We start from the raw sequence: 27,460 nt of genomic DNA, 5'->3' as shown, positions 1-27,460 counted from the left end.
CCATGTAGTGTTTTTCAGTGCTTGCTCCTACTTTGTACTGTCACTTTCCAAAATCCTGTATAAATGAAGCCGCTCATGACCCTGAGGTTTACTGCGATTTTGTGACGATGGTTCAATTAGTGGAGTGCAATAAAGCAGGCCGACTTGTCCATTCCATTTCCAGAAATGCGAACTGTAACGATTTGCAGGCATTTCTCACTTGAAGCCTGCGCTCCAGAATCCACCCTCGGCCCATAATCCTACTTGAAAGCTCTAAACTCCCAAGAAGGGAAAGGTTGGGAGCAGATTGGGCTCGAGGATTCAAAATCCCAGCCTTGGAAGTGACGCACAAGTGCATCTTGAGGTTACCGCCCGCTCGTCTGGGTACCACGGCCTGGCAGTCATCTTTGTCTCAGCGAGGCTTACTTTACTGTAGCGCCTCTCACTTTACCGTACCGTACCTTTCATCTGCTCATCAGACGAAGAGACCACGGAAGGAGCATTTCAATGCTGGCATTGTCTCCAATAATCGGAGTGATTCCCGGCCTCCCTCGGGCGCACACTCTTTACTTACAGCCGTTTTACTGTGAAGGAAATGAAGGACTCGCTCCCCTTCCCCAATGGATGATATAACCTTGACATTGTAAACTCCGAAAACTTGCATCTAACGCCGCAATGTATCTGATAAACAAGTGGAACATAAAGACATGTTCATGCGTTATATTTTTGGACTGTCTCAGTCTTTATAATATAGGTATTTTTATGTGAATTTAAACAATTAATGTGAGCAATTCGCCCAGCAGTTAAGTTAGAATTGCTGAACGCATGACGCAGCGCAGTAACGGGAGAGCTGCAGACAGCACGTCATTTCCTGCAGGCCCACGGTGGAGACATGCACAGCTTTAGACTTCTAGCTGTTGACTCCGTGCACGTTTGGATTAAAGACAGAGGATTGTGGCAGACAAAGAAAAGGGCTAGATGTCATTCTTTGCTTTGTCATTGCCCTAATTGATTAAGAACAAAATCCGACATTTTGATGTAACCTGTAAAGAGACCTCTATGTTGTACGGCTTCTGATAGTTGTGTCTGCTGATGCGAGCTAAGAAAGCTTTACTATTGCATGTATATTATTTGGTTTTTATTTTCCACTTCTATATAGTGTCGCACTTGCAGTGTCAACACAGTTTACAAAGCAACAACAGATAGAGATACAAGCAACGTACTGTATCCGCCCTTAACATAGACGGCTATCAGGTACATCCAGAAAAAGAAGGCCATATTCTTAGCTTTTTTGACAGAGAAAAAAAACGTGAAGAGTGTGAAAGCGCGCGGTAGGATCAGAGGGCAGCAGTTGGCAGCTTCCCAGTGAGGTGAGCACCAGAATGATAGTAGAGGGAGGATAGGCGAGTAATCGGATAAGAGATTGAACAAATAAGTATTCAGTTTTATTTTAAATTGAATTGTGGTATCTGAGCATGTCGGGCCCACAGTAGGGAAGCTGCAGAGGAAGGTTTCTCATAGGAATGCTTGTGACACCACTTTGTCCGTTTTTTATTGTTTTTTTGTTTACAATTTTTACATCAAAATGTGTTTTTAGAACTTAAACAAAACAGTACTTTGCACGCAGTAACTCATTGTAAAACCTTGACATGTACAGGAAATAAATCGTGATGTTAGCACCCAATAACGATTATCCTAGCCCAAATTTTAGCCATCAGGGCACCATCTCTGCAGCATATGCAATTGAAAGTTCCGGAGCACGTAGAGTACGAGCGGTAGTTCCATCATCGTGAACAGGGCAACTTTGCCCAAAATAGTGAGTGGCAATTTAGAGCGCCTGTCTCGGTCAGTCTGGGTTCTGCATAATAGTAGGTGTAGGTTAAAATTCCAGATCAGACCCAGTTCCAAGGCTGGTTGAAGTATTGAAAACTAAGGTGGCTTATAAGCAAGCCTGACGGCTAAGTAACATCTCCTGTGTCCTCTGCTGAAGGAAACCAGAAGGGATTTGGCCCATTTGACAACAGAGGCCAGACGCTTCACCGAAGGATCCAAGAATCTGTATTAACCACAGCCCTGTAACGGATGGGCGACTCCGAAACAAGAGAATATCCTCTTCATACAGAACAATTCTGTCCTTACTCGCTACTCTCCGGTGAGAGCCACAGACCTGGTCACCGCATTGCACCCACACCGCCAACGGTTCGATAACTGGAGCAAATAAAAGGGGGAAGAGGACAGTCCTGTCTACTGACACTTCGGATAGAGATCCCGGGGGGAGGGAGGACCCCATTCACTCGCACTTAGGCTTGTTGCTGTGCATACAATATTTACACATAGACCATAAACCTGGGGACAATTCCTAGTTTGAGCAGTACCTCTTCAGGGAATGCCCAGTCCAGCACAGACTAATGCCTGGTTCCATTTAGAAGTTTTTTTGGCACCAGACATTTAAACATGAGAAAAGATACTGCGGTTGTTGCAGTTTTAGTATTTAAAAAGTGATACACACCAGTTTGAACTTTATTCTGACTTCTTCAGGGAGCCCATTGGAATCCACTGGAACTGGACAAATGTATTCAAATTTTCTAGGACCTGAGATCCGCTTAGCTGCAGAGTGCAGAACAGTCTTGATTCGTAGTAGAGTGATGACCAAGATAAAATTCCCATAATCGATTTTGGCTAGCAGCAGTCAATAGACGAAAGAAAAGATATAGATTTTCTTTACTATGTGCGACTCTTACTGTTTTTTTTGCTCTATGCTTAGTTTGTGAGGACTTAGACAGCTGTAGGTCAAACCTTATACCCAGTGACTTAACTTTGCTGACCAGTAAGAGGGCCAAGCCTTCACTGCCTAGCTTTGTTAGCCATTTTTTATTGAACTTTGCGTTTTGTGGTTTGCAGATAGGAATACATTCACTTTTCAATCGCTTTATTTTAGGAAGATTTGAGTTAATCAAATTAGGCAAGTTCAAGAAGCATCTTTTGAACTTTTGAGAGTGTGGATGTCCTGCACGGAGGGGCTCTTTCATAGGTCGGTGTATTGTTTGCATATTTGTGAATCTGCATTCCTCCATCAACACACTCAGTGGTTCGATACACAATTGAAGAACCTAGGGTGTACAGCCTAAACCCGAGGGACCCCATGTGTCACAAGGCCAGGGCCAGAGGTAGAAAGCCCTGGCCTGACTAGTTGTTTGTGCTTTGAGAAAAAAAAAGAGAACCAGATTACCACCCCACACGAGGTGAGCCTCAAGTGTCAATTCCTATAAAAATGCAAATATGTGTGTAGCTAGGGCAGGATTATAGATATGTGCATGAAAATGAAACTAGTTGATTAACCAGTTCCATAGCAATTCAGCCTTGTTCCCAAATTTCCCCTTGTAAGAGTGAGTTTGCATTCAAACATTACATGTTGGTTGAAACGATAGATGAGAGAACTTGTTGTTTTTACTGAGAATGGGCCCTGATGAATTCAGTGATGTAAATTTGAAGAGTGATGAAGTATTGGCTATTGTTTTAAGCTGAGCGTTGAGTCATGTGTTGTACGGCTTGCATGCAAGAGCTTCCTGCACTGCCCTGCCTGTCCAGACCTGCAGCGGGGAATTGAAGGATCCTGATGTGGAGCCTTCACAGTTAACAGACTGGATTGTTAGAATAGTCAGCGAATGTCATTTGTAACATGGAAGGCCCTTCGTGGCTCTATCCTTGTAGTCCATCCTCTAATGCTTCCTCCCTTAATAGTTGTTTGAAGTCCGGTAACTAAGCACTGACCCTTCTAGAAGTAATGAGGACCGGGCAGTAGAAGATGGCATTGAGTTGGGCGACAGTGGTCTTCGTGAAACTGATGCAGTGTAATGGCACCTGATATCCAGGATGTTTTTTCAGAGTACATAGTGATCACAGATCTGCTGTAATAATGGCTACACATGCACCTCTTTTGCAGGTTTCTGCTGCAAGCCTGCTCGCACTAGTGCTACCTCCCTCTGGCTGGACAGATTTCTCTTTTGGTCCCTATTAACTGTATTTATCGCCAAAGCTGCCATATGCATGCGACTTACAACTATGCAAACACCCCATCGTGCCCTCTGTGCCACCTGGCTCATTCTCCCCTGCCTGGTCCATGCTGCATACATTCTTCTGTTAGAAAGTGAATACATGAATTAGGCAGTTATATAGTCATAATGTGGTGTATACTTGAAGCACTGCTGATTTTGGATTGTTCCAGGGGGCACAAAAGGGCCCAGGAAGGTTTACCAGGAGGATAGGGTTAGACAAAGAGGGTGCATCTTGACAAGCTTGGTCCAGATGTACGCACTGCAGTCTCTTACCGTGGGTTTTTTCATTCGTAACTGAACTGTCACCGAGGACCCTTGGGATAGACCAGCATGATGTGCTATTATTAAATTACAGAGACCTGGTTATTTCGCATTTATTAAAATTCGAGTTTTATTTCCAGTGTCCTCATAAATATATTTAAAACAAACTTTCTTTACTCCCTGCATATGTGATCCTCCTGCTATGCGTTTGTTTGCCTGCTCTGTGCAGTACAATGTACTGATTGTTTCATGTCGGTGTGCTTTATGCTGTGCTTCCTCAGCATAAAGGAAAGAGATTGAATGTTTGGATGAATCTTTCAGCCACTGGTACTCAGGCCGCTTTCAAGTCCATGGTGTTTTGCCACCATGCAACCCCAGACAGGAAGCAGCCTCACCCAGAGCAGCCTTGTGCTGCGGCAGCAGGGGCAGTGGCACCAGGGCTCCTTTGCATGTGCTTGAGCTCTCTTGGAAGCGGCCAGGACGCCCCCAGTGACTGACAGCGGCGGTCACACCTTTGTTTACCTCGCTGTCGAACATGGTTCTTTTGTGTTGGCTGTCTTGCGCCGTCACGCTCTGGACACACAGCAGCGTTGCTTATAGGAACTCACTATCCGGCCCCCGCGTCCAGTGTGTGTGTTTGCATTTGAAATCCCTGCGGGTAATTGAGGTCTGTTGTCTCCTCCAGATATCCCAGAGGAAGAGGCGAGATATTGGGCCAAGAAGCTGGAGCAGATCAACGCCTTGGAGAACCATAACGAGGTGAGCCATCCTGGCCCATTGCATGCAGGTCGGCTGCATCCGTGACCAGTCACTGCGCGGCTGCAGCTCTTTGGGAGTCTCTTCATTTCACCAAGCTCTCGGGGGACTATTTTGTCATTTTTTGTGTGTTCGTCACACATATTAAATTGTTGTGCTTTTTCGAAAACCGTTTTAAAGATATATGCACTTTAATACCGTAATGCCATGGGATGTAAACCAAGTGGTAATAGTTTTATAATATGAGATGGGAAGAACTACAGAAATCTGCATGGGATACAGGGGCGCTGACTGTAAACAGCAGCAGTGCGAAGTGGCCCCGCCTTTCTACCCCAAAGAAGAGCATCGAAATACAGGCCTCGTTCCTTCACTGTGGGAGTGAAAGTCCGGGCGTCTGATCCAGGCCAAAGGACTGGTGCCTGCTGCACTGGACTCAGCAGTTTGTGTCTTTCATCGTAAATAATAACACATATCTTCAGAAATAGCCTAGATTGTCGCCGGTGAAATGACCAGCTCGTCTCTACTGGTGGTAGATGTGTAGGATACAGAGGTACCTTGGAAGACTGTAGAAGGCCATGCATTGAAATATGTGAAGCTATCAACTCAGGGTCTAGCCAAGGCAGCTGTTGACAGGGAGAACTTGTGAAAACTGAAGCACTTGCGCTTTGTGACCGTGCGATGCTCCCGGTCTTGGCCAAAGAAGTTCAGTTTTTTTTTCCTCTCTGGAAATGATGCATTAGAGGCCGTGGATACCACAAGAGCACACCGGGTATGCAAAGACAGCTGGTACCAATTACCCACGGCCGTGGGAGCTCCAGTGGGGTGTGGGATCGGACAGGCTGATAGTCCAAGGCAAAAGAGGTTTCACGCTTTGAGTTCAAGGAGCCGGAACAGTGATAGGGTTCTTGGTCAACGCAAGGCAGCCATTGGGGCACAAGAGCTTAGGGGCAGGTCAATCACACAGTGTTATACAAAGGTAGAGTGACACATGAAAAGATGGAGGCGCTCAAGGGCATTGCAGAGCAATCAACCAAAGAAGGGAGAATTGAGCTTCTAGAAGGCCCAGACAAATCTCCGTGCACATGTGTTAATGTTGTTGGTTTACAGTGAGGGTTATTGGGGTACAGATAGTGTTTTAACTCCACTCATGTGTGGACATTGTACTTTGGCAGAAGAAAGCAATAATGAATTTGTTTTGGAAAGTCTGATACCCCGACACCTTTAACGATATCAGTCATGGTAAGACGTCCTTCTACTGCAAACTAAAAGTTCTGGATTAGAACCGTGAGAACTTCTGGGGTGGTTGCACACGTCTCTGTGGGTTGGTGTGGCATAAAGTAAAGGTGGAACAGGTACTGTACAAGTGCAAGTCAGCATCAAAGAGAGAAGACAGAGACTTCCATGAAAATTCTTTGTGTGACAACGAGATGAAAGCTGTGAAAGATGCTTAATGTGAAGTGATGCTGTTTCTAATCTTTCCTGTCTCTCCACTTAGTATTCGATAAGGGAAGAAGTCCAGAAGAAGCCGCTGCCCATCGCTGCCTCCCAATGCTGTAAGTGAGGGGACGTCCCTGAGGGAAAAGCTCTACTGAATCTGTTTATACGTGAAATGTTGACTATAGGTGGCTTCTTCTGGAGCCAGGGCCCCAACCCTAGCACACTTGGGCATGCAGAGCTAGCCAGCACGCGCTCAGACATTCACCTTACCATGTAACTCGCAGTCAGCCCACATTACCATTTCTGACTTTTATGGGTCCTGTTATCATGCCCAGTACCTGGCATAAACTGTAGTGCCCAAAACTCCTGGCTGCCATAATGACTGAAACCCTCAGAATCTCTCTTCGGTCTCAAACTCTTCGCATTTGCCCTGGAGTTGTAAGGAGGACCAGTGTGTTCACGCACACTCCTGTCACCTCCACCTCTGGCATCTGCGTTAACTCAGAACCTGCCATTGTGTCCTTTATCTTGAAAGGCACCGAGGCAACACAACTAGGTGCTTACATTGGTGTGACAGACTCCAAGAAAGGGATAGCTTGATCTTAAAGACCACAATAGAAGATGTATGTCAACATGGTCTGCGAGCTAGGCCCAGAGATGTCAAGGCATCCTCATTGAGAAGTGTCCTTCTAAAAGATACCAGTGGGATACCTCTTACTGGGTCCTCACAAGGGACATTATCTCCAGGCCCCATACTCCTGCTCAATAGTCTGTTTATAAAGTTGAAAATCAATCCAGCGATTTTTAAAATTATTTCGAATGATGACGGAAGCTTACATGGAAATGACACTAGATGACACCAGATGCTGTTGATAAATACTAGGACTCTCTGCAGGTTTTGAAGTGGGTGAAAAGGGTGGGTTTGGGGAACTCTAAAAGGGGCGTGACCCATACGCGTATTTATTAATCCTTTTCAAGAGGCTTGCACTATGTAGTTAAGGGTGTGGCTTAAAACATGCAAACTAAAATCTTGTGCTTTACACATTGTAACACCTGACTAGTACTCCAGTGCCTCTGTGAGCTTTCTAGTGTTATAATCAGACACGTCCCACGATAAGGCGCCATCTGCATATTTCACACAGCACCACTTTCCTCTTCTGTGCCCTCTTTTCGCTCACTCATTGTGCATGTATTTCCTTGTATCTACACTTCAGCAGCTTTATCTATAAACAACACATTTATTCACCTATAAGCACTCTTTTTTCTTTCTGTTGCACTGTTAATATGCCAACAGCTTTATATCGCCTTCACGCATACAATGCGCATACAGTAATAATTACAAGTGGAACATGCTATCCTTCTCTGAACACAGCAGAGGGATCAAGGGTTGGATGAGTGTATTTTAGGTTTAAATCTGTTTTATTGTTACAAGTTCTGCTCATCTGAGCATTTATTTTGAACACCTTTATGAGCCTCGGAAAGGTAGTGTGAGAACCTTTCACTTCCTTCAGCCTCAACTTCAGAGCTCTAAATCATGCCCAGTTTTAAACATCCTCCCTCAAACTAATCTCCCAGATAGGTACAGGCGATACAATGCAAGATTAATATGCTACATGAGAAAAACTGCAAAAACAGCATCCTAGAAAAAGCAAACACTCTTTGAAAAGTAAATGAAGTAAAACATGAGAAATGTAAACATGAGCTGGTTCACTCATATGGGTAACTTTGATGTTTTTTCCTGTCTTCATTGCTGTACCGGTTTTGAGAGATCTATCAGTGTGTTTTTCTGTAACGGCGTGAATATAGGGCATGGTAGGGACATGTTTCAAAGTCAAGTTTATATTACTGGCGGGTATGCGTCCAGGAGGGACCTAACTCACTTAATATCTTGACTATTCCTTCTCTTTTCCTGGACAACCTTTGCCTCCGTGAGGCTTGTGCCGAATATATGATGTTACTCAGCATACCGTTACTCCGCAGGTATTTACTTCGAAGTTTTTACTTTGCAAATACCATTACTACGCATGATTTTAGTGTGCATACTTTTACTTCGCAAATATATACAAATACATTAAAAATGCTTTTACCTTGCAGTTAATTATTATGCATACCGTTACAACGCGTTATTGGTACTTTAAAACAAAAAATTAATGGTAATAGTAACCTATCCCCTGGCACATTCCTTGAACCCTAGAAATACCCCCTACACCCCAAAACCCTATCTCACTCAGACCCCTAAAAATATCCCAGTAGCGTAGTAAGTGCATGCTAAGTAATGGCATGCATCTGTGAACTAAAATATGCGTAGTAATGGTAATACGAAGTAATGACCGCGTAGTAAAGGTAGAATACCCTTGTGCCACCTGCTATAAATTGAAAAAGGAACACTGCACCTGAGCCAGCAAACATTCTGATAGGCCTATCTTCTAGCACATGGGGTATGTAACCAGGAACTACTTGTTTTGAAATGATACATACGAAGTGTCTGAAAAAGCATGCGATTCTGATGAGTTTATTATTGGAGACACCGCTTCGGTGATGGCGCGTGCAAACTTTAGGTATCAGATTGATCCAAAATTAAAGGCCTTTTGGAGTTTTATGACACCAAGAGTAGATGAGATCTATAAAGTAAAGATGCATGCGGTAGTACCAGCCTTTAGTCTAGAGAGTCTTACGTAATCAACCTGCAGGCGTATGCTGCAGTTTCTATCGGTTACTATAGAATAGGCAGAGTGAGATGCATAAAACTAGAATAAACTACCACTGGGTAATGGGGATAGCAGGTTACACTGTACAGAAAACATTAATGGTCCCAATTAAAAATACTTTTTTGTGCATTTGTCTTCTGTTCATTTTAATGAACTTTTTGACGATTTACGGCACAAAAGGTAAAAAAAATAGTCGTACAGTGGTGCCCTGGTCTCATAACTGTATCACGTCTAATAGCAGATTTAAAATCTATATTTTTGGGGTGGTACAGACATGTAGAAAGGAGGAAGACAAAGGTTATAGAAGGTATTAAGAAGAGGAGCAGAAGACTAAAATACAGAAGACACAAATGAACACAACAAAGAAAAGGGCCTACCAGTGCAGAAGACAGTGAAATGATTGCAATCACGTGCTTAATTTATGGTGGGTATCTCATTGGAAGCCCCCGGACGAGAGTCTGTGTCCCACAAACTCCATCTCCTCTACAAGCCAAACCATGACAGTTTGCAGGAGCCCACTGTTTTACTCCTGAGCTGGTCATGCCCCATCCTAGGAAGATTCTGCTCAAATCCTCTCAAATAGTTGGTTAGGTTCCCCTTGGACAGGGTGAAAAGGGTGATTAGGATATTAAATGCTGAAATTCTGCATCAGAGAATCTTCATTGATAGTAATATAAGCATTAGAATAATATATCCATATTTGTATGGAAAAGGGTGAAGAGGTCAACATGTCCAGATGTTGCGGTGCACCCTCAAGAACCTCATCACAGGCACGTTTTTCCAAATTTAGACTGCATGTGGTTCAGAAAACATCTTCCCTAGATTACATTGTTGCATTTATCCCACACATGCTGCCAGAATGTCTAGGTAATGAGGAAAAGTGCAGCTTGATAGGCTTACACTCTAAGAATTTAAAACAATGGTACACTCTCCCTTAAAGGCTCCAGGAGCTCTCACTTTCCATGATGACTTGCACTAGCAGTTGCCTTCTTTTCTTGTTCATTTGATTGGGATCATGTAAGACACTGGGTGGTGTTTTCACACACTTTTTTGTGAAAAAATATCTCACCGAAATTTCGTTTCTGCTTTCACTCAATCTCTTTTGCATCTGATTAGTGGACAAAGCTTTTTTTCTCCCTTTTCTACAGTTTTCTATCGTTTCAGAAATCATTTTTTGGTAAGTGTCCCTCCTAAGGGAGAAAGAGAGGTGTTACAGGCCCACACCAAATGTGTGGTGTGTCTACCTTCTCATGGAGCATAGCTGTCTGGGAGGTTGATAGAGCTGAAGTTGGTCATTGAGGTATGCTGGTCTGGTATTGTAGGAGTAGATGAGCGACTTGAATTTGCAACATTTCTGAATGGGAACCCAGTGTAGTTCAGTAATATAGGGAGTGATGTGAGGGCTTCTGAGGATGTCTAGGGTGAGTCTAGCAGTGGTGATTTGGATGGTGTGGAGTCTTTCCATAAGCAGCTTGGAGATTCAGACGTAGAGTGCGTTGCCATAGTCGTGTCTACTGGTTATTAGGGCCTTGAGTGACTGTGCGTCTAGTGTGTTTGGGAAGCCATTTGAAAGTATTGCACATTATTCTGAGGATGAAGCAGCAGGATGCGATCCCAGTGTTGACCTGCTTGTTCATAGTGAGTTTGTCATCAAGGATGATGCTGAGGTTTGTGGCATGAGGGTGGGTTTGGGGCTTAGGTCAGGTGGCCAAAAGGAGGAGTCCCAGGGGGAGCTCTTGTTTCCAAAAATCAGGATCTCCATTTTGTCCATGTTGAATTCAAGGCAGTTCTCTCACATCTAATTGGCTACGTTGGACATACAGGAGTTGACATTGGTCCTGATGGTGGTGTTCATGCTAGTGAGGGAGAGGATGAGTTGAGTGTTGTCGGCGTAGGAGACAGTGTTCAAGTTGTGGGCTCTTATGATGTGGGCAAGGAGTGCCATGCATATTTAAACAGAGTTGGGCTGAGGGAGGTGATCTGGGGAACCCCACAGACAAGCTTCTTTGTGTTCGGAGGTGAAAGTGTAGAGTCTTACTTGTTGGGATAGCAGCTTTTGTATGGAAAAAAGAGGATCTTAATGGATAGAAAGGGATCAAGACTCCAAGGCCAGTTGACGTAGGGTTAAGAAGAAGAAAGGTTCTTTCAAACCCAGCAGGAAATACTCTGTTACAAGTCCTACAACCCCAAAGGGGACACACCATGGCAGATCCAAATACATAAGGCAAAGAAATGTAGAAAAAGCGAAAGCGTCATCACAATCATTATCCCCATCGAGTCCCTTGATCACTTTTGAAAACCTCGAATCCAACATGCTCCGCGTCAAAGCCTAGCTCGACATTAGGGCACCAATACCACAATTCAGGTACACCTTCAACATCAAAGCATTCAAAATGGATATTAGCCTCGCCTTCTATGACAAAGCATTCCTAATGCACTACGGTGTCTCCTTTGCCTTTGGTCAGTGCTATCCAGTTGACATCAGCATAACATTGATCGGTGGCACTACCGCAGTCATGCCACCTCTCAATATTTCCCAGATCTATGTTGATGTTTTTGACTCGACATTCTCCTCCGAGCTCCCTAAGAAAAGGCTCAGGTGTCACTAGCTGCTGAGCTGTCTGCAGTCTTTGGTGCCTCCTCACTTTGTCATCTCGTCTAAATGCCCCATACAGACTTGGCTACCCGCCTCTCAACCTTGGTGTACCTACAAGGATGGTTCGAGGCAGACATTGTCACATATGCTAATAACGTGACTGCCATGGTGAAGATCCTGAGGTGGTCAGGGTCTGCCTCAAATCCCTCAATCTCCTTTGAGAGATTAGAGCTGTCCAGATATGCCCCGGAGACACAAGCAATACAGATCTTCATCTGTATCACGCTGAGATGGAGGGGACTCATAGTCTTCATATACACCCACATTTTCTGCAGTCTCCACAACGAGGATCTCTGGTGGATGAAATAAAAAGCTTGAATGTTGTTCTAGTGAGCAGAGCTTCAAAAGTGAACATCCCCATAAAAGCATCACACATATCAGTGTCTATCATCATGGAGACCTTTTAGTTGAGGGCATGGCCAAGGCCTTCTCTTGATGTGGGTTTACTGTTAAATCATCAACTCCTTGGTTGCTGTAGAAATATTAGTCTCCTCAACAAGACCTGGATTTTCTCAAAACAGATCCCTTGCCAGATTATGTTACAGTGCAAGGCTTTAGAAGGATGCATGCCTTGCCCCCGAAATTTCTTTTCAGGACCAGATACAGATAGTAGGACGATATGCAGAACAAAAGCTATAGCACTAAAGACATCCAATGCCACTGCTTTCCTAGGGCGCTTTGTCAGGTAAATTTGAAATGGCCTGTGCTGAAGAGCTGCCAAGACCATGTGTGCATAACTTTGAAGAGATGCTACGAGTGGGCTGTCTGGTGTCCATTCAGCTGTTTAGTGTGGCTTAGATTTGATGGAATTTGCAGCATCAGGGTAGTGCCTTGAAGTCACCTTGTGGCATTTATCATGGTTGTGCCTAACTCACTACACTAAAGCCTGATATAAAACTTAGAATACTCAGTTTCTTGTTCTCTGCCTCTTCATTGTTTGGTTACATATCCACCCTATATTGTTGATATGGGTGCTGATTGGGGCCCATGCTTTTTCAAACTTGCACCACATAAAAATAGTGCTGCACAGATAAGATATCTGGCAGCCCATCCTCTGATTCAGAAACTACGACAAATGGAGATAATGTGTAGTGATGTGTGGTTTACAAGCCTATTTCCAGATTCCAGTTGTGATTGCATGAGGGAGAGGGCGGGCTGTAAACATGGTGGGGAGTAAAGGTAGGTATTGATAGACCTGACATACAGACAGATAAAAATGATTGTACTATACTTTAATTCATATTGATTCAACGTTTTTCACTGCAATGTGTGACTTCTTGCTACAGAAAATCTTTAAATCAAGTTTGGGGAAAAATAAAAATATCTTACTCCAAAAATGATGCATCCTTCTATATTGGTATCCACCCAGCTGGCAAACAAGACTTAAATAGAAGTATTTCACTGTAAAAAATGTTTTAAAACCTCCATACTACTACAAATACATGCAATTGAACCAGTCTGTCCCTCACACAGGGGGGGAAAGGGTGTATTCAAGATATTCTGTGGTTCAGAAAAAAAACCCTGAAAAGGAAATTCATCCCAATATTAGATGCATGCATTTTCAACAAGGGGATAAAGAAGGAGCTTTTCCCCATGCTAAGCCCGTAATCAAATTTTCCCTCACCTCAAGCAGAGGATTGGGTGAAAGTCGTGGATCTCCAAGATGCGTGCTTCCACATTCTGATATCACAGTGGCACAGAATGTACCTGAGCTTTCTACCAGGAACATCACACTTCCAATATGCAGTGATTCGGTTTGGTCTGATACCCTCCCTAGACGTTTACAATGTGCATGGCAGTTAGAGCAACCCACCTTTGACGTCAAATAATAGTTTTGTCCTCCCCTAGATATTTGGCTTATGAAGGCTCACAGCCCACAGAAAGTGGAGCATCACTTTGGAACAACGGTTACTCAGTCTAGGTTTACAGATAGCATCCTGAAGTTGGTAACATCCCATTCAAATTGTATCTTGTCTGGGTACAGCAGTATAAACAGTGCAAGTGAAGTGTTTTCTGTAGAGAAAAGAGTATCCTCCATCTGAAAGAACTATCATCTTCTCCCGAAGACTTCCAGTCAGACAGCTTGGCAAAACTCCTCTCAACAAGAGTCCATGACTTCCTGAATTTCCATTATCCTTAATGCAGGGCCACATATGAGATCTATCCAAGTGTCTAGAAGATCAGTGGTGTTAGAGGGCAAGAAACTGGGATGACAAGCTCTACATGTCAACAACAGCACAACAGTTTACTTTGTAGTGGCTCGGGGAAATATAATTGAAGAGTTCCCTCAGAAGGAACTCTCAACCTAAAAGATGTCTCTTTTAAGGTCTGGGAGCTCATCTACGAGCTCTATCTGTTCGTGGTCATTGATGAGAGAAAGGGAGCTCCAACCACATCAGTTATCGGGACCTCAGAGCAGCCCATCTCACTCTCAAGGCCTTCCTACTATCTATGACAGCAAGCGATGATCGTATTCATATGAACAGCACAACAGCCACGCACTACCTAAATAAGCAAGGGGTCCAAGACCAGCATTTCTTTCAGTGGAGTTCAGCGGATTTAGTTGTGGGCCTTGGCAAAGGGTCTATCACTAAATTCCATTCTCTTCCCAGGAATACTAAACTAACAAGCAGATTTCTATGCGGTTTCTATTAAGACAATAACGGATGAGCTGCCAACAGCCACATTCTTCAATCTCAAATAAAAAATTCCAAGAGTTTGCATCTAGACTACCAGATCCAGCCTCATTAGGCTATGCCATTTAATAAGTTGTTCGAAGACATTACTTTACACTTTTTTCCCCAATTCTTTTGCTATGCATACATTCATTTTGCAGCTCCAGAATTGCCAAGCGACAGTGGTCCTAATTCGTTCAGATTGGCCAAGGTAGTAGTGGTATCTGGACCTGTTATAAATGTCGGTCAAGCCTCAAGGCAGGTTGCTGTGCAAACCAAAGCTACTGAACACATTACAGTGTCAGCTGTTTGATGCAAACGTGATATCCTTGAATTTGAAACATGGCTCCTGAGGTCAGACAGTCTGATAATCATGCGGGGTATTCTAAAGAAAGCTAAATGTCCTTCTACTAAGGCTTGGTATTCTTTAAGATTAAAGAAACACTGTTTATGGTGCCAATGGAAAGCTACAATTCTGCCACGAGGAAGCCATACTTATTGCATCTAGCTCTGTCCAGATTGCTATTATCTTGCTATTATTGTGGGGTAGAGGAAAGGCCTACATCAGATGTCCTTTTTGAGAATTCCTGCCTTGGTTTTTTTTAGAAGGCTTAAAGAAATTCTATTGTAAGAACATCTCCTTTTGGCAGCTCATTTTGGGTTTATAGGTATACCTTTTTTAACGTATTCACCGGGCTTCATTGGAGCATATTCCTTCGAAGGCTGCCTTTCTAACAGCTATTAGCTCAGATGTCACAATCTCAGCTGTTGAACCTTGTACAAAGTAGTGTATTTCTTCTGAAGTTAGTATCAGAATTCCATATCAACCAGATGAGGGTTTCAAAGAAATCTCTTCTGAAGGACCATGGCATGGTTTTGGGGGTAGTATGTTCCAGACTTTAGCAGACTGCAGGCCAAAAAAACTACGACCTCTCCTACCACAAGCAAGAGCAAGTAGGAATAGAAGGCTTAATAGAGCTGTGAAAATAGCGCCTTTCTTAAAAACGGCTCTGTAAGTGATCAGAAGAACTTTGAACTGAATTCTTTTATGTTAGGCCAGTGAAGAGTCCTGAGAGGAAGAGACAGACTGCAGAAGAGGAAGGTTAAAAATAAGTCTGGCTATAGCATTTTGAACTGCCTAAAGTGTTTCAGAATCCTGAGATATAAAGAATTTGCACCTTCCATTCTTGCAATGATGAGAGCATGTACTATAGGCTTGTGAAATGCACGCAGAGAGACGTGTTTCAAGAACCTTCCTGAGAAATCCGAGTAAAGAAAAGCAGCATGTGGATACAGATGAAATTTGAGGACTGAAGGGTTGATTTTGAACAAATATGGCAGTGAGGTTTCATTCTACTGCTAATACTGGGGCCAGCTCAGAGGGCTACCAAGCCTGAGATCAGAGGGAATTAGGCTTGCCAAAGAAGATAATGTCTGTTTTTTCAGAGACACTATCCAACTCACACTTGAAGGCTTTAAAAGAATTTTGGAGCAGAGTGTTTGTTTCGGAGAGACCTGCTAATGTGAAGGGAGCTATCTTATTAAGGGCTGTAGTAAGTCACAAGGTAAATTTATTAGCATGATCAGAGGTGTGGCCATAAAGTGATTGCTGTAAAGAATTGAGGGCATTTCTAAATGTAATAGTTTGGTCTCGGACTGTATGCAAGTAGTCGTGGTCTGAGAAGTGAAGGACAGGTTGGATGTGGCGCTTGGTAATTTGAAAGGGACTGCAGAATGGTCAGGCCATCATGTGAGAGGTAAGGGGGAGATCAGCCTGTAAAGCCGGAATATTTGAGAAGATAAGGTCAGTAATATTAACTGTAGTATGAGTAAGATAAGTAACCATTTGGGGGAAATTTGAAGTTAGTAGTGAAACTCTGGCAATCGACTGAGGATTACAAGGATCCTCAACATGAATAATGAAATCTCCAAAGATGGTGGGGTTAGCGTATTTGATGATAAAAGATGCTGTTTTCTCTACCAAAGAGTTCATAAAGGATGTAGGCTTTCCCAGGCGGTGATATAAGGGCTCCAGGAAAGGAAAAACATAGTGAATTTTTAATACAAAGATCATGTCTTCAGCGTCAGCTAAGTTGTCAGTATTCTGGACTAAGCGACACAGATTCATGCAGTAAATAACTGCTGTTCCACCCCCTATACAGTGGGGGAAGACCTGGTGGATAATGGAATATCCACAAGGAATATGAAACTCAATATCGGGTTTGTGTCTCTCAACCAGGTTTCAGGTAGAAAGATGGCGTGAGCATTGAAGTAGGCAACATAATCAGAAATGCCCAAAGAACGTTTAGGAAGAGATCTAATATAGGCTTCTATTAGGGGTAGATGGTTATCAGCCTTTAGATTGCCACCGTACCCGGATGAGTGTTGAAAAATGTGAGTATTGACAGACGACTGGGCTAAATGATTTTTTAGAAAGAAATGTAAATTGGCACTTAGATTGTGGGCAGCATGAAAGAAGCTCGCCTTTCCCATGCAGCTGACATGCCCGCTGCGCAAACACACAGCAGGGTCAGTCTTATGGCCCGCTATGGTTTAAGGAGATTAACCACAAGGAAGACTAGTGTGTGTCGTGCTCGAGGTAGTGACCTACCCAGAAATAAAACAGCGGGAGAAATAAAATTATACAACTGTTGCCCAGCAGCTCTGGTGTCCAATTAAATTAAAAACTAAAAGAAACATGAGCAAATAAAATCATGAAAACAAAGGAAAGACTGCAAAAATGTGACGCAAAGGCTGCTCTCTGTGGCAGTAAAACGAGGTTGTAAATTTTACTTCTGACCATGGTTTAGCAAAGCCTTCGGTCCCTCTCTTGTTGGATTGTAACCAGCATATTTCTGTGTTATAAACTGACCACTAAACCCTTGCTAAGGAACCCAAGAGCCCATTTCACTAGAGGAAAAGCAGCCACTCAAGACTGAATGAGAAACCTTGCTCTATCAGAGCTTCGTAGGGTGGGTACTTGGAAATCACTATTGTCTACATTGTAGTACGAACGCTGGCTCTAGTGTTGGTCCAGCTGCTCTAAGGAGCCTCTTTGGTTAACCCTGTTTTGAGGTTGCTTCAGTTTTAATTATGCTTTGTTATGGTTGTTCTTCTGTATGTCCCGAAGTCACAGCAGCTGTGGCGTCTTTACGCTTGCTACTCTATTCTGAAGTTTGTCTGCCACTGAAAATACTAGATGCACAAAAGATGGATGGGTACTTGTATTCCTGGATGCACATTTTAGGAATCTTCATTGAAGTCATAGGCTGCCAACCCTCCTCCACTGCTTCTTTTCTCTTGCATTTGAAATAAACCCCTACGTTGTCCTACACTGCAGAATCAGGATCACAAGTAAGTATCATTTTCTCATGGAAGCCCCAGAAAGAAAAAATACATTGTAATTAATTACAACAGCAAGTGAAATATATCACCGGTTCCGAATCTTCAAGTATTCAACGTGGAAGGCAGCCATTTGAGCTGTCTCAGTATAAAGACTGGGAAAGGATGTTATTCCTTCTGTGTACTTCTGGGTGTAAAACTCCTTTATGCTGCTGTAGCTCCTCCATGTCTCACCCTCAAGCTTTGTTCCTTAAGGAGTTTTATTTTTTGCCGGGAAGGGACGACTTTCTTTTAGTTGTGTTTGTGTTAGTTTGCTATTACCATAGTCTGATGTTAAAAAGGCATGTAACGGATTCCCCGCAGAGCAAGTCATGAGTTGATATAAACAAGAACCCTTCGTAGCCCCCATTAGAAAGACACAAGGGTATTTCCACAAGACGAGGGTCCTCGCTCTGGAGGATGATCCATCACCTACTAGAGAGAGGGGCGAGTTTTTGCAAAAACAAGTGGTCAGCTGAAGTTAGCAGAACTGACTGGTAAGAATAGTGATTCCCCAGGCGGCAGTGCTTGTGTGCCACTCCTACTGACGAGGATCACATGCTTACATGTGCGGGGTTTTCCTTTTATAGATTACAATATGCTCTTGAAACCGTATTTCACTTCCAGACCTTTTTTGAGCCACACCTTCTACTGACCTGCCCTCTGCTCCTCCTACATATAGGGGTCTAGAAGTGCATGGATCTTTGGCCAGATCCATCCACACACATTCTGATCCGATGTAGATTAATCCCCAATAGGATGCCACCTTCCCAGATTACCTTATTTCTGTCCTTGCCCTAAATAAAGTTTGGTAAACTTGAAATTAAATGGCGAACTCGGCTAAGGTCCACTGGGCATCAGCCACATTAATCACACACCATTCATAATTAGTTTGAAAATACATCTCAAAGAACAAAGCCGAAAAGGAGAGGTCAGTATTTACAAACGCCTCATTATGACTACAATTAGTACTCCATATTAAATTACTGGACCCCTCCATCGGTGCAACGGATCCCCTAACTTAAAGATGCAGAAGTGCAGCACTGCTGTCGTGAAGAGACTTTAAATACAACCAAAGCTGTTAACCTGCTACCTTGGGATCAAAATGGTTGAACCTAGCTAAGATTCAGCAGAACTTGGTATAAGGGTGCTAGGCAAACAAATGATGGACGGACTGCTGAATAAATCATACATTCACCCCCAGTCAAGCGATCTGGGTTAAATCCATTGTTCATTTGCCACCATGACACCCCAGTTTAGACCCCACCATATGCAAATCAGTCTTGACCCTGCTCTTCATGGGAACAGTCCAGCCCGAACTGTCAGACGAGATCCACCCTGGACTGGAAACAAGCATCCTGAGACCGGTTTCGGTGTTTTACCCTTCATCAGCTAGCTTGAATCCCGTGGCACATTGAGTAAGGGTCCCACGTCTGGGCATAGCCATCCCACTTCTGGCGAAAAGTGCTACGCAAACACATGATGGACAGAATGCTGAATAAAAGATGCCTTCATCCTCGGTCAAGCGATCTGGGTCAATTGTTCTTATGCTCACCATGCCACCCCAGTTTAGACCCAGCCCAGGGGTGTAACACAGGCCCCCGCAGCCCCTGCGGTGCGGGGGGTGCCCCGAGGTGCAGGGGGCCCCTCAGCACAATACTTGGGCCCAAGAACTCCAGATTAAATCTGGAGTTGGAGCCCCTCCGTGTACGTGACAGGGGGGCCCCCTCAACTTTCGTTACGCCACTGACCCAGCCATATGCAAATCAGTCTTGACCCTGCTCCTCATGGGAACAGTCCAGCCCGACTTGCCAAGCCAGGTCCTCCCTGGACTGGAAACAAGGATCCTGGGACCGGTTTTGGGGTATTACCCCTCATCAGCCAGGCTAGCTTAAAGCCAGTGGCACAATGAACCCACGTCTGGACATACCCATACCACTTAGGGCAAAAAGTGCTATGCAAACAAATGATGAACAGAATACTTAATAAATACTACATTCTTCCCCAGTAAAGAGATTTATTTATAGGATTTTATATAGTGCAACAGTTACCCGCAACTGGCTTCCCGACACTGACCGACCCAATAACTAAAATGAGATCCTAAACAGGTGTATCGGAACGACTCCAAGATATCTAGAGAACTGTCTGTGTCACAGAGAAGGTGTTTTATCAAGAAGGAACCTGGGATGTGATCATTGCCCAAAGAGGTGCGTTTTTAATTGTCTCCTAATACTTAATAAGTTATTGTTCGACCTGAAGTGTACAGGAAGGGAGTTCCATAGCTTAGCCGTGAGGCAAGCAAATGTTCTTCTATCCCCTCTAGCTCTCCTTATGTTTGGGACTGCCAAAAGGGAAAGATTGTTCAATCCTAATGCTCTGCTAGTTGTGTACGGGGTAATGAGATGTTGTAAGGCCTGAGTCCTGTGAGATCTAGGTAAGAACTTGGTGTAAGGGGGTCAGAAAGGTTCTTTGAGATAAACGGGCACAGATTTGATCAGGCCACTCCAATAGCACTCTAGGAACATTTCAGCAGAAAAGAAGTGTTTGCTTTTTCCGCCTTTCAGTCTGGTTATGGTCCATCTACTGGCGGTGTAGTATTAAAAGGAGGCCGCATTTTCCATGGAAAGGAAGAAAAAATGGTCCTAAATATTCCTCTCTTCTTTAAAGTCTAAACAGGTAAACAGTAGGGTAGGTTTTCACTCACGGTTTTCTGCAATGTGCCTGCCTGTTTACCTGTAAATATTGTAAGCTAAGGAAGGTGGCAGGCAAGCTCTTCGTAAAAAAGAAGTGAGAGTATGGATTTTTTCAAGCTTCTCATCAGTCCTCTCCAGTAAATATCAGAAGATCGGGGCTCATCCAGGCACTCCTTATCGCATACCTTTTTTACGCACATGACCATACATACTACTGGGCTGTGGGAGAGGGCAAAGCAGTAGCTATGTCCATAGTATTCAGGCAAAGTGTTCGTGGATGAGCTTCGTCCTAGACCACATCCTTTTTCTTTCTCATAGTCCAAAATGCGGTGGTCTTAAAATATTCTCATAAGGAAACGATGCAGTGCTCTGAATGTAACAGAGTACACAGGAAGACCCAAGGCTAACCTTAGAATATGTTCTTATTGAAAATCATATTTCATGTATTATTAATTTAAATATAATGTTCCTAGAGCTACTTAAGAGTTGTATGACTAAACGAGGATAGATGCTTTCCAGACATCAACTGTACTGCTAGTGAATTAACAATGGAAAAATGTTGAAAAGATGTACATGAAATATAGTAGATCCAACTGTGTTATGCTTCCAAGTACCATGTGTTGCAAAGTCATCCTGTGCCCTGGGCACCCCCCAACTTTTTGCTGAATGGTACTGGTGGTAACTGACTCTGACTGACCCTGGGTTCTGCCTAACCAGGCCCAGGGCCGATGCTATGCTGAAAGAGACACATTTAGAATACAGTGAAAACCCCTACATACACTAGGGTACACTAAGGTTTGGAGTACCCCTGTGGTTGGCGTGACCTACCCGATCAGACCCTATTAAAATATTAGGGCAGGGGGATTAAAACTACCTAGAAGTCCATAGCCCACAATAGGACATAGCAGTTTGGAGGCCAGCAGCTTTTCTGCAATTGAATGTGTGCACTGCTGAAGCCTGAGGTCAGTTTTAAAAGTAGCCCTGGGTGGCAGGACTGCCTTTAAAAAGTAAAGTAAATTGTGCTCAAACTTGACTTTGGGGTTTGGGGCACTTACAAATGGATAACCTACAGTGTTTTGGCATATGAGGAACCCCCAGGGTCTCCCCTAGGTGTCCCAGGGGTGGGGGGTCCGGTATTTATAAGATAAACCCCTATAAAATGAATTTTATATGCCCTGGGTTAAGTGAAATTTCACATTTCACTCCCCACATTGTGATAAAGTGCTGCCCAAATTCGACTTTGGTGCTAAAAGCCCTGTGGAGGGAGGATCTGCAATATTTCTACAGAATCAGAACCCCTAAAGTCTTCCCTAGTTGTCCCATGGGGTGGGGGTTTGGTAGATACAAGCAAAGTACTTATAAAATATGTTTTTTTAAGTCCTGGTGCTGGAAAAATGGCCCAAGTCATATTTCCCATTGCAAATCCCCTGCTAAATAGGTTAACATGGTAGGAAGTTATTAACTAGTAACTCTTGTTAGGGAAGGGCTAGAAGTACCATTCAAAGACTTCCCCGAATGGTATTAATAAACTCAAGAATATGATATGGTTGAATTTCTCCTAAAGTGTACGTTCAAGAAGTTATAAGCCTTTTTTGTTTGTAAGTCCAGATTCAGCCTTCCAGTGGTCTGTCCTGATTTGTCAGAGTTAAGTGGATTAACCAGGCTGCCTTGAAGAGATGATAAAGAGCCCCTGGGGTTAACCAGTTCTGCTGGGAGGGCAGCATGCTGCTACAATGGAATGCCAGAGCAGGGGAAGGAGTCGTAAACCATGGTCTTCAAAGAGAAGAGGAGGCCTTAGTGTCATTTACAACGCTTAACTTTTCACCTCAGCCAGAGCTAGGCTTCTGGAAGGAATGCACAGATGCAAGGGGGAGTGTTTATGGAAAGTAAGCCATCCTAGGGGTGTGTTTAGCCAGCTCTTACCTCCCTGATGGAAAATCAGCCATTATGAATTTGGGGGATTTGGTGCACTCGGGGACAACATAATCCCACACTCTACAGGATGTGGTCATATTCTTGGGAGTTGCCCTGCTCCGATTGGTCAGCAGTGACCTTCTGCTTAAACCCAGAGAACTTGGAATAAGTATCAGAGAGGGGCAGAGCCTCTCAGATCTGCTGCTTGAAACTTAAGGAAGCAAGATGTTGCCGTGCTGAGAAGTTGGGGTGCAAAGTTCTAAGGCCTGTCCTCTGAAGACTGCACCAGCTGAAACTACAGCCCTGTGGATTACCTTGCTGCAAAAAAACTAAAGAGTGGACTCCCTGCAAGCTACAGGTTAACAGAGCTCACCTGGACCATCACCACCAAGGATCCTCAACCTGAAGAACACCAGTGGATTTGTAAGGGTTTTGTCCAAGTGTATTGTGGGAACTGAAGTGCTCAACTTTCAAGGACAATCTTGGAGCCTCCAGACCCTGGAGTGAGTTTGAGACACTTTAGGACCCCTTGAGAAATTTCAGGAAGAAGTTCAAGAACTTTGGAGCAACTTTGAAAAAAAGCCCCATAGAGGGACCGACTCAACCTGGCCAGCCAAGCTGCCTGCCTTCAACCGCGAGCCGGCCAAGTCATCCAGGTTCGTCCTGCTAAAAGCTCCATTGGTCCAACTTCCAGAGTGTGACCGGTAGTAGAAGAAATCCAAGGCCGGCAAATCCTCACTGAATCCGGCCTGGTGTAGAGCATCGAGGGACCCCGTGAGAAAAAGCTCTGTAAAAGTTTCTAAGTCCGAACGAAGAAAGGGTGACCGGGAGCAACCACGAAAGCCAAACAGCCCGCCTCCAACCACGTGTCATCCTGGGTTTGCCCGGCTGAAACACTTCGGGTATCGGACTTTCATAACTTTGACCGGGAGCTCATTGCAAGGCTATCCGGCGAACCCTCACCCCGAATCCGGACTGGCTGCGAGCTTCAAGGGACCCTGGGAAGAAAAGCTCCAGAAAAGTTTCTAAGTTGGAAGGTAAAAACTGTGACCGGGACCTACCGCGAGTAGTAGCCGCTCAGGACTCCATCGTGGTCGGCCTGAACATTTGACTTTGAGACGGTCTATCGCGACCAGATATCCCAAGAAGGTGCTATATGTTTCTAAGTGCTATATAATGTTAAATCTTTGAAAATTCATACATCCGGTTCCCTACATTTGATTTTTGTCGTTTTGGTGTAATTTTAAAGGTAAAAATATTTCCTATTTTTATAAATTGGTGTTGGAGTTTTATTATGTGTTCAGTCTTAATTATTCACTGAATTGGTGTTTTTAAATGCTTTATATACCTGTCTTTGAAGGTAAGCCTGCCTGCTCGCAGCCAAGCTACCTGGGGTTGAGCATAGGAATAATTTTCTAAGATGTATCCTGAGTCCTATCATGTGTTTGTGACCTTATTGCCAGTGGCAGACCTACATTTGCCCCTACCAATAACCCACTTTCCAACACCGTGTTATTCTGTTTTCATGTCTTGGCGTGGGGAACCTCACGGTCCTGCTCGTGCACTGCGCAGACTGCATTTTGTGTTCCTTCAATCTCCCTCTTTTTTTTTCTTTGAACAGTTTAAGATAAATTGTGGGGTACTGGCAGATGTGCTTTTACAGACCTTAAAGAATGGCCTTCCCTGTGGTCATTGCCGCCATGTTTGATAAGCTTTCCGCTTTACAGTGTAGGATCTGTTTTCCATAGGAAATATTTTTAAGTTGCTGGTTTTAGGCCTTTGCTAAGCTGTTGAGTTAAAACCTTAAGACAAGCTTGAGTAGTGGAGTACTTGGAAAAAATTATTTGTTTTCCATGGGAATAAAAGTTAACGTTAGCATGATGAGCCCTAAGGAGGGCAGTGAAAGATCGCTGAAAAAGTGAGATCATTGTAATGTTAATATTATAGCTAGAAGTGCAGATACAGACATTTAAAGCTTAGGAGGCAGCATTGACCAGAGAGAGGCACGGGGTATTGACACAGAGTGATGTGGTGAACCGGAAGCCTTGCAGCAAAGAGAGGAGGAAAAGACTGGGGCTGATTGGAAGATGGTTTGAAAGTTCGTCAGCTGGGTGGCTATTTGTAAGCAGACTAAAATAGTTTGGACTAGAATTGATGAAAGTTTGAATCCGATAATCTGAAGGACACTTTTTCTTAAATCACATGTTCAAGACGAGCAGAAGAATGTAACACATTCATTTCGTTGAGAAAATAACCGCAGAATATTTATTCTGTAGAAAACTGCTTGTATGTAATTTCCGGACAAAAAAATCCCCCATCCTCCCCGCCCATACCAAGTTCGGATTCATCACTTTCTGCCATTCATTCTGCTCTCATGAGCTGAAGGACCCAGGGATGAGGAGAGCCCAACACCAACAAATCCTGGCATCTAGTGTGAGCAGTAAATGACAAAAGCTCTGAAAGCGGGAGAAGTTATGGCTGGCTGGCAGGAGGCAGTGGCCCAGGGGGAGGGACAAGGGGGCAGGAATTGACACGCTATTTTTCTGACTCGGTGGGTGGATTGTCCTGTTTAATCAGAAGAGTAAGGAGGTCTGAAAGCATCTAGGAATTGGCAGGGTTAGTCAGTGACAAAATATTCAGTCAGTGACTTAAAGCTAACTTTCCCCCTCACCGTTTGTAATTTTTTTTTGGGTGGAGTTTTATATAGCGCGAACCAGACCCGAAGGTATCAGAGCGCTTTACATGACACTTTCCTTTTTGTTAGGCACTGGGAGATTAAGTGAGTAGTAAGTATACTTTATTTAGATATAAAAATATCCTTAAAAGAACACCTCAAAGTTACACAGCAATACATGTTTTTTTTTTTTTAAAACAGAACCTTAGCATGAGAGCAGTAGTTGATAAAAACTTCAAATTGCAATAAAAAACTTCACCGATATATCAATGGAATAAAGACTTAGTGTGCAAAATGCAATGACAAGCATAACGTTTAAAATACATTTGATAAATGTTTGACAAGAACCGTAAATGCAGTCCAATATTCCATAAAATGACAACCAATTATGCAAAGCGTCAGTCAGATAAAAGCAGTGTTAGCAGCATTTGAGAAATTACACAATAAAATAGCTCTTAAGAAAGCATAAAAACAAACCAAACCGTTACTGCTTAAGAGAGCGGTAAGCATGTCGTAAAAGAGTTGTAAAAGCAATATTTAGACCTGTTTTTTCTGGCATTAAAGCTGCAATAATTGCTTGTCTGCACGTTCGGATTCCCAGCCTATTCCACTCAATTTTCAATTTACGTCTACGTTGTGACATAAAAGATGGACAAAGACATACTATATGCTCCAAGGTTTCGGGAGACATACCGCACCCTCTGCAGATTACGTCCTCTGACAGACGGCGCCAGACGGGCAGATCTTTTAGAAATTGCCAATCGCCCAGTCTGGCAGCCATAAAGCTGATTTTTAGGTGCAAGGAGTAAGTGCAAGATAAGTAAGATGCGGGGGATAACTGACCATACGAGGTCATTGTTGCCCAAGCATGTCTGCGTTTGGCAAATTGGGCTTTATCGATGATCAGGGACCTCATTAGAGTGCAGTTCTTAATGCTAGTTTTAAATGTTGATTTACTAGGGTTGAGGTCCCATAGTGCACCTGCAGACATTTCTTGGATTGAATCCTTAAAAAGACGGCTGTAAGAGCCGCGTGGATTTGTCTGGGAAATATCCAACCAAATTAAGGACTCCAATGAGCCTGTGTTTGCCTGTCTCAATTTGTGGCACAGGTTTAGATACAATCCAGTGGCTGAAATTTCATAGTTTAATAGACCGAATTCTAGTCTGATCTGTGCAGCAGAGGCTGATTTGGGCAAGTGGAGGATTTTTTTATAGAGTTTCGTCACATGTTGGTTAAAAGAGGAGTTTAATTTCCCCCTAAAAATCTCAACACCATAAGTCAATGTAGGCCCTATTTTTGCTCTCATAACTTCCAATAATGGGGACAGGCTTGGGCCAGACAAATTTCTTGAGAGCTTGCAAAAATTCACCTGTAGGTTCATGGCTTTTACTGAAATGACCTTGTGCTGTTGGTTAAAGTTACCCCTGGAGTCAAAAGTGACCCCAAGATATTTATAAGCGTTTCCTATTCTGAGACTAGAGTTGTTGAACAGCCAACCTCCCCCACGGTATAATTTTCTACCAAAAGTGACCACTTGGGTTTTCTTTAGATTGACCTCCACCCATTCATGGTTGTGTAGATTTCCATTCTGTTTGTAGCCTTTGCAGCCCTACCCGTGTCAAACTGAAAAGGACCAGGTCGTCGGCATATAAAAGATTGTACACCTCCCATCTTGGGCGAGTGGCTGTTTGTTTCTTCGAGGGAGATGGCAAATCAGCTATGAACAGATTGAAAAGAAGGGGGGCCTGCACACATCCCTGTTTGACCCCTCTAGTTGTCATAATTTTCCGAGAGAGATGTGTGCCGGTCCCCAACTTCACTTGTACCCACGTGCCCGAATGGAGTTGGATGATCGCATCCAGAGAAGTTTGTCTGGGATCCCCCATTTTTTTAGCTTCTCCCATAGTGCGGCCCTTGGTACCCGATCAAATGCAGCTTTAAAATCTATAAAACAACAAAAAACCATCCTAGATGTAACTAATGCTTTGTTGACAATAATAGACAATGACAGTAAGTTGGTCATAGTACCAGAGGTAGCGGTGAAGCCAGTTTGGTTCAATGGAATCAGATTGTTCTGCTCTACCCAATATCTGAGTTCCCCAAATAGTGTTCCTGCAAAAAACTTGGCTTCAATATCTAACAGAGCTATTAGTCTGTAATTATTTGGAGAGGCATGAGAACCGGACTTATAAATCGGATGGATTATTGCCCCTCGCCATGAATCCGGTATGGTTGAACTTGTCAGTGCACAATTGAAAAGATTGGTTA

General features: G+C 43.6%; 1 protein-coding gene across 4 annotated transcripts in view; it reads left to right on the top strand.

Annotated features, from left to right (window-relative positions):
* The window catches only part of UNC13B (unc-13 homolog B), a 2,660,654-nt gene that overhangs the window by 613,482 nt on the left and 2,019,712 nt on the right, over window positions 1-27,460 (top strand). For all 4 annotated transcript variants that reach the window (XM_085628130.1, XM_085628129.1, XM_085628128.1 and 1 more), the window contains exons 6-7: window positions 4,981-5,054; window positions 6,547-6,604. In XM_085628130.1, coding sequence (XP_085484256.1) covers window positions 4,981-5,054; window positions 6,547-6,604 — 132 coding nt within the window. The remainder of the gene's footprint in view (window positions 1-4,980; window positions 5,055-6,546; window positions 6,605-27,460) is intronic.

Source organism: Triturus cristatus, chromosome 2_1, assembly GCF_964204655.1.
Source record: "Triturus cristatus chromosome 2_1, aTriCri1.1, whole genome shotgun sequence".
NCBI classification, from domain to species: Eukaryota; Metazoa; Chordata; class Amphibia; order Caudata; family Salamandridae; genus Triturus; species Triturus cristatus.
The sequence above is the reverse complement of the archived record's forward strand: the minus strand, read 5'-3'. Positions and strand labels throughout refer to the sequence as shown.